We start from the raw sequence: 7,538 nt of genomic DNA, 5'->3' as shown, positions 1-7,538 counted from the left end.
TACTCAGGAGGCTGAGACAGGAGAATCACTTGAACCCGGGATACAGAGGTTGCAGTGAGCCAAGATCACGCCACTGCACTCTAGCCTGGGTGACAGAGCAAGACTCCGTCTCAAAAAAAAAAAAGAAAAGAAAATTAAAATTAAAATAAATAAATAAATAATTTTAAAATAAAGGAATTAGAAAACAAGCTTCACCTCCTCCAGGAAGTGTGCCTTCATCTCCCTATCTCCAGAGAGGTTAGGCGCCCTCCTGGGAGCTCTGCGTTTACTCCAGGATGATGACGCTGCATTGTCATGGGTGTGCCTAGCAGCGTCACGAAGGTATCACCCTAAGCAGGAAGAAAATCAACTTCCTCGTGGCAGATTTTACATGTACCTGGAGGCTTGAGGTTGGGAAAATGAGACTGTCCCTGTAAACCTCATGAAATTAATCAGAGAACAGAGAGGAGAAATGGAAACAAGCCAGGCTTGCAGCACACCCAGCGTTGACCATGAGGTCAGCTGCCCCTGATCTGCTTCCTCTTAGTTGTCTGGTGCCTGCTGTTCTAGAATCATGTAGACCTGGTTACAAGATCATAGTTCCCCTTAACTGCACTATAGATAGCAACTTGAACATTATGAAACATTAAATGTTCCTTTTGAGAAATTCCTTCAGGTCCTGTGTGCCAGTGAAGCGACTGATTCTGCCAACCTGAAGAACCCCACCAGGAGCTGACTCCCCAAAAATGTCTTTTTCACATCGTGATGATTTCATCTCCTTTGCTATTACCAGTGACCCCAATTTTCAAGCCCCTCACCCTCCATAATCCCCTTAAAAGCCCCATCCCAGAATTTCCTGGGGAGATGGATTTGCAGGTCTCCTCCCATCCCCTCGCACAGTGCCCTGTGATCATGAAACTCTCTCTACAGCATCCCTGCTGTCCAGTGTAATAGGTCTGTGACAGGGCAGCGGGCATACAAATCTATTGGTCCTGTAACAAAAAGCACACCTCTATTTTTCCCATGGAGCCATGTCTAGAGCCCTGCAGGTCCATGCCAGATGGGTTCCAGCAGTCCCTTCTCTCTCTCTGTCTCTCTCTCTCTCTCTCTGAGATGGAGTCTCGCTTTGTCGCCCAGGCTGGAGTGCAGTGGCGCGATCTCGGCTCACTGCAAGCTCCGCCTCCCGGGTTCACACCATTCTCCGACCTCAGCCTCCCCAGCAGCTGGGACTACAGGTGCCCACCACCATGCCCGGCTAATTTTTTTTTTGAGACGAAGTCTCGCTCTGTCGCCCAGGCTGGAGTGTAGTGGCCGGATCTCAGCTGACTGCAAGCTCCGCCTCCCGGGTTCACGCCATTCTCCTGCCTCAGCCTCCCGAGTAGCTGGGACTATAGGCGCCCACCATCTCGCCCGGCTAGTTTTTTTTTTTTTTTTTTTTTTTTTGTATTTTAGTAGAGACGGGGTTTCACCGTGTTAGCCAGGATGGTCTCGATCTCCTGACCTCGTGATCCACCCGTCTCGGCCTCCCAAAGTGCTGGGATTACAGGCTTGAGCCACCGCGCCCGGCCTAATTTTTGTATTTTTGGTAGAGATGGGATTTCACCATGTTGGCTAGGCTGGTCTCGAACTCCTGACCTCAGGTGACCCACCCAACCTCGTCGGCCTCCCAAAGTGTTGGGATTACAGGCGTGAGCCACCATGCACCGCCTCCTTCTCTCTTGTAGGCTTCCTTCTTCCAGCACCTGCAAGATCAAGGCCAGGGAGACCTCCTTCCCTGGCTCCATCTGGGACAATCACAGTGTTTCTGTGGTCCCCTCTGAGGCTAGAATTGGCCTCTCAGTTCCTGCATTGCAGAGCAGGTGGAAGCTGAACAAGCAACACTGATCTTAGCCAAGCCTTGTGTATTCAACAAGACATTTACTGAGCTCAGACTGAGTGCCAGGCATTGAGAATACAATATGTCAGGCAAGATTCCTGCCCCAAGAATAACGATAATTAAAATAGCAAGCATTTATTGCACACTGATTGTCTTCTAGGCACTGCACTAAGGCTTTTTTTTTTTTTTTTTTTTTTTTTTGAGACCAAATCTCACTCTGTCATCCAGGCTGGAGTGCAGTGGCGCGATGTCGGCTCACCGCTACCTCTGCCTCCTGGGTTCAAGCGATTCTCCTGCCTCAGCCTCCTGAGTAGCTGGGATTACAGGCACACACCACCACGCCTAGCTACTTTTTGTACTTTTAGTAGAGACAGAGTTTCACCATCTTGGCCAGGCTGCTCTCAAACTCCTGATCTCGTGATCCACCCACCTCGGCCTCCCAAAGTGCTGGGATTACAGGTGTGAGCCACCGTGCCCGGCCCCGGCCTTCTTTTCTTTTTCTTTTTGGAGTGCAGTGGCACGATCATAGCTCACTGCAGCCTCAAACTCCTGGCCTCAAGTGATCCTTCCACCTCACCCTCTCAAAACAGTGGGATTGCAGGTGTGCCTCATCTTACCCAGCCTAGGTGCCATTAACTCCATTGTATAGATGAGTAAACAAACGTGGAGGCTAGGCTTGTCTAAGGGCACACAGCTAACTAGAGGGTAGAACCAAGCTTTAGACCCGGGAAGCCCTGTTCCAGAGCTTACTCCTTTAACCATTTACTAAACTAAACCAACGGTTGCATGCCAGTGGGGACAAATAATGGAGAAGTAAACAATAAAAAAGATACTGGCCGGGTGGCTCACGCCTGTAATTCCAGCACTTTGGGAGGCCAAGGTGGGCGGATCACCTGAGGTCACGAGTTCAAGACCAGCCTGGCCAACATGGTGAAACCCCGTCTCTACTGAAAGTATAAAAATTAGCCAGGTGTGGTGGCACATGCCTGTAATTCCAGCTACTTGGGAGGTTGAGGCAGGAGAATCACTTGAACCCTGGAGGTAGAGGTTGCAGTGAGCCGAGATCACACCACTGCACTCCAGCCTGGCGACAGAGTAAGACTCCGTCTCAAAAAAAAAAAAAAACAAACAAAAAAAAACAAAAAAAAAAACAAAAAAAAAACCAACCAACCAACCAAACAAACAAAAAAAGACGGAGTCTTGCTCTATTGCCCAAGCTAGCCTTGAACTCCCAGTTTCAAGCAATCTTCCCAGTTTACCCTCCCAGAGCCCTGGAATTACAGGCATAAGCTACCGTACTAGGCTGATCTTTGCTTGATTTAATATTATTTTCCTCTTTCTCTGATCACCTGGTCTGTTATTATTGCCCCAACCTTGTTTTCGTTCAAGTATCCTGTCTTCACTTTCATTTCCTGGGTGTTAAGGAACTCATACATCATCCAAATCTGGGAAAACAAAGGCTACATTCAATTCCAGCTCAGGCAAGGGAGAAACACAAGCAGAAGTTCAGCTTTTTGTGTTTTTGTTTTTGTTTTCAGACACAGTCTCTCTCTGTCGCTGAGGCTGGAGTGTAGTGGCTCCATCTTGGCTCACTGCAACCTCTGCCTCCCAGGTTCAAGTGATTCTCCGCCTGAGTAGCTGGGACTACCGGCACTTGCCACCACGCCCGGCTAATTTTTTTATTTTTAGTAGAGATGGGATTTCGCCATGTTGGCCAGGCTGGTCTTGAACCCCTAACTTCAGGTGATCCACCCACCTTGTGGATCTCCCAGAGTGCTGGGACTACAGGCATGAGCCACTGCGCTTGACCTCATGTCTTCTGCCTCAGTATAATCCATATTTTGAAATACATGTTATTTTATAATAATTTGTTTTTGAGACAGGGTCTCCCTCTGTCACCAGGCACTGTGGCAAGTGTCTTTTAAACGTTATCTCATTGATCCTCTCCCCAACTCTAGGAAGAAGATACAATTATTATCATCCTTGTTTTACAGAATTGGAAACCAGGCACAGAGAGGTGAAGGGCCTCGCCCAAGGTCACACGGAAAGTGGTGGGTCAGGGGATTGAACCGAGGGCATCTGGCTCCAGACCCTGAATTCTCCAACCCTCTGCCACCCTCCTCCTAGGTGAGGGAGATTACATTACTGGGGACCCTGTTTCAGGATATTAAGGGGTTTTCCAAGATGTTTCTTATAGAAAAAAAAAAAAGGGGGTGTGGCTAATGCCCATAATCCCAGCATTTTGGGAGGCTGAGGCAGGCAGATCACTTGAGGTCAGGAGTTCGAGACCAGCCTGGCCAACATGGTGAAACCCCATCTCTACTAAAAATACAAAAATTAGCCAGGTGTGGTGGCAGGTGCCTATAATCCCAGCTACTCGGGAGGCTGAGCCAGGAGAATTGCTTAAACCCAGGAGGGGGAGGTTGCAGTGAGCCGAGATCATACCACTGCACTCCAAACAGGCGACAGAGACTCTATCTCAAAAAAAAAAAAAAAAAAAAAAGAGGAAAGAAACAAGATATTGAGTGTGACTGGGTGGAAGCCGCTGACTTGTCCCTGGCACAGGTGTGCTGATATCCCCTCCCCCTCCTTCCTCACGTCCTGCATCTCAGTGAGAATTGGTGTGCTGGGGTTAGCTGTGTGGCCATCATCCCAGGCCCAGGTGAAGCCCTCAATCAGGTTAGGCCATGATCCCAAGGAGTGTTTAAGCCCAGATCCTGCCTCTTCCCTGCTTTCTGCCGAGAAGCGGGACCTCCTCTACGGAAAATATCCAGCTGGGCGAGCCTGGGAGGCAGGAGGTGAGTGCGGCTGGACTCAGGGACCAACTCTTCCCGTCTCATGACTGTGTTTACTGGCCTGGATTTTGAGAAGGGGCCAGATTGCATCAGACAGGGCCTGATGGGCTGGAGCCAGACGATGGGCTGGAGCCAGACTGTGGTCTGAGGAGGAGACACAGCCTTATAAGTTGAGGGAGTGGACTGGGAGTGGAGAGGCACGGGGGCCAGGAAAGCAGAGAAAGACAAAGCGTTAGGAGAAGAAGACAGGCAGGGAGGACAAGCCAGGCACCATGGCCACCTTCCCACCAGCAACCAGCGCCCCCCAGCAGCCCCTAGGCCCAGAGGACGAGGACCCCAGCCTGGATGAATCTGACCTCTACAGCCTGGCCCATTCCTACCTGGGTAAGGCCCACTCAGCCATCTCCACGGTCCTTCCTCCTCTCCCGAAATCAGGACCCCTCCATGGACTTCCCACCCGCTCCTTTCCTCTCCTCTCCTTTCCTTTCCTCTTCGTTTCTTTCTTCCTTTGTTTTTTTTTTTTTGAGAGAGTCACTCTGTCACCCAGGCTGGAGTGCAGTGGTGTGATCACAACTCACCACAGCCCCAAACTCCTGGGCTCGAGTGATCCTCCTGCTTCAGTCTCCCGAGTAGCTGGAACTTCAGGTGTGCACCACCTGTAGTGGTGAGGTGGGGTCTCACTGTGTTGCCCAGGCTGATCTCGAATTCCTGGGCTCAAGCAGTTCTCCTGTCTTGGCCTCCCAAAGCACTGAGATTACAGGAGTGAGCCACCCTGCCCAGCCTACTCACCCTTTTCTAGCCAGCCTGTTCCTTGGACCCTCATGTCACCCCTGTCTAGTCCCTTATCCCAAGAGTGCTGTGTTACTCAGCCTGGGACCTCACACACATCTGGGGTCCCACATTCCACAGAGGGGAAGCAGCAGGCTTCCCCCTGCTCTTCCTATCCCCGCAACTCCAACCCCCTGCCTCTCCTCTGACAGGGCCTCTCATCGTGCCTTTGCCCACTTCACCTCTGACTCCTGCCTTGGTTACAGGAGGTGGAGGCCGGAAAGGTCGCACCAAGAGAGAAGCTGCTGCCAACACCAACCGCCCCAGCCCTGGCGGGCACGAGAGGAAACTGGTGACCAAGCTGCAGAATTCAGAGAGGAAGAAGCGAGGGGCACGACGCTGAGACAGAGCTGGAGGTAAGGAGCTGGGGGGGCCCAGAGAGCTCAAGGTGGCGCCTCTGCCATGAAGGACAGCCGGAAGGTGCGCGGTTGGATGGGGAGGAGGGATCAGACAACTGTTGTCTCAATGCAGAATAAAATGAGACACACGCTTGACTGTTTTCTAGCGGCCAGAGCAAAGGGGAACACAGAACCTTTCCAATTGGAGGGAAATTTGACTTACAGAGACAGAAACTGAGGCTGGAGAGGGTGGGTCCTTCCCTGTAGTCACAAATCAAGTAAGTGGGAGAGGCAGAATTAGAACCCAGATCTCTGTCCCTTTCATCACCTGCTTTTCCTCGCCCCTCAGATGAGGCCGAACCATGGACACTACACCCAGCAATGGAGACAGGACTGTGGAGGAAGGAAGAACCAAGACAGGATCCAGGCCAGCTTGCCACACCCCCCACCCCTAGGACTTATCCCCGCTGACTGAGTCTCTGAGGGGCTACAAGGAAAGCACCTCCAACCCCAGCAAAAGTGCAAGATGGGGAGTGAGAGGAAGGGAATGGAGGGGCAGAGCCAGGAAGATACTCCCAGAAAAGAAAGCTACAGAAGAAACTGGGGCTCCTATAGGGCGGCAGCAACAATAAATAGACGCGCACAGCAGCCACAGCTTGGGTGTGTTTTCACCCTTGCTCTTTCTGTGTTTTTGTTCAGGCACGTGTGTGCCTGCCTGTGCCTGCACATGCATGATCCCGGGAGAGCATCTTTGATGTGTATTAGTGTTTGCTATATGTATCTGGGGCAGGGAGTATTCCTGCTCTTACAGGGGTCTACGCTGTGAATGTGGCTTTTGGTTCGTTTGTTTCTGCTTGCATATATTTTAGTGCATACATTTCTGTGGGCTCCTACGTAGTGGAAAACAATTTCTTCTGCTTTTTTGCGATACTACCCATGAAACACGGCCCTCCCCAGCGCCTGTTTTTGTTGATTATGTCCTGTTCATAGACGGGAATGCTACTTATGGATACCATCTAAAAGATGGAGAAAACTGAGATTTAAAATATTAAAGGCCAGGGCCAGGCGCAGTGGCTCATGCCTGTAATCCCAACACTTTGGGAGGCTGAGGCAGGCAGATCACAAGGTCAGGAGTTTGAGACTAGCCTGACCAACATGGTAAAACCCCGTCTCTACTAAAAATACCAAAAATTAACCAAGCATGGTGGTGCACGCCTGTAATCCCGGCTACTCAGGAGGCTGAGGCAGTAGAATCACTTGAACCCGGGAGGTAGAAGTTGCAGTGAGCCGAGATCGTGCCATTGCACCCCAGCCTGGGTGACAGAAGGAGACTCTGTCTCAAAAAAAAAAAAAAAAAAAAAAAAAAAACTAAAGTCCAGGAGCAGTGGCTCATGCCGGTAATCACAGCACTTTAGGAGGCTGAGGTGGGAGGATCACCTGAGACTAGGAGTTCGAGACCAGCCTGAGCATCACAGTAAGACCTCATCTTTACACATTTTTTTGTTTTTTTTTTTTGATACAGAGTCTCACTCTGTTGCTCAGGCTAGAGTGCAGTGGCGTGATCTCAGTTCACTGCAACCTCTGCCTCCTGGGTTCAAGCCACTCTCCTGCCTCAGCCTCCTGAGTAGCTGGGACTACAGGCACCTGCCATCACGCCGGGCTAATTTTTGTATTTTTAGTAGAAACGGGGTTTCACTATGTTGGCCAGGATAGTCTCAATCT

The 7,538-nt window shown here is 50.6% G+C and overlaps 1 protein-coding gene across 1 annotated transcript; it reads left to right on the top strand.

Moving 5' to 3' along the window:
* Window positions 1–4,630: 4,630 nt before the first annotated feature.
* NUPR1 (nuclear protein 1, transcriptional regulator) lies at window positions 4,631–6,493 on the top strand. The gene is made up of 3 exons (XM_010388693.2): window positions 4,631–5,034; window positions 5,685–5,834; window positions 6,166–6,493. The coding sequence occupies exons 1-2, from the start codon at window positions 4,923–4,925 to the stop codon at window positions 5,819–5,821; spliced, it is 249 nt and encodes an 82-aa protein (XP_010386995.1). The 5' UTR covers window positions 4,631–4,922; the 3' UTR covers window positions 5,822–5,834; window positions 6,166–6,493.
* The last annotated feature ends 1,045 nt before the right edge of the window (window positions 6,494–7,538 follow it).

Source organism: Rhinopithecus roxellana, chromosome 20 (genome assembly GCF_007565055.1).
Source record: "Rhinopithecus roxellana isolate Shanxi Qingling chromosome 20, ASM756505v1, whole genome shotgun sequence".
NCBI classification, from domain to species: Eukaryota; Metazoa; Chordata; class Mammalia; order Primates; family Cercopithecidae; genus Rhinopithecus; species Rhinopithecus roxellana.
The sequence above is the reverse complement of the archived record's forward strand: the minus strand, read 5'-3'. Positions and strand labels throughout refer to the sequence as shown.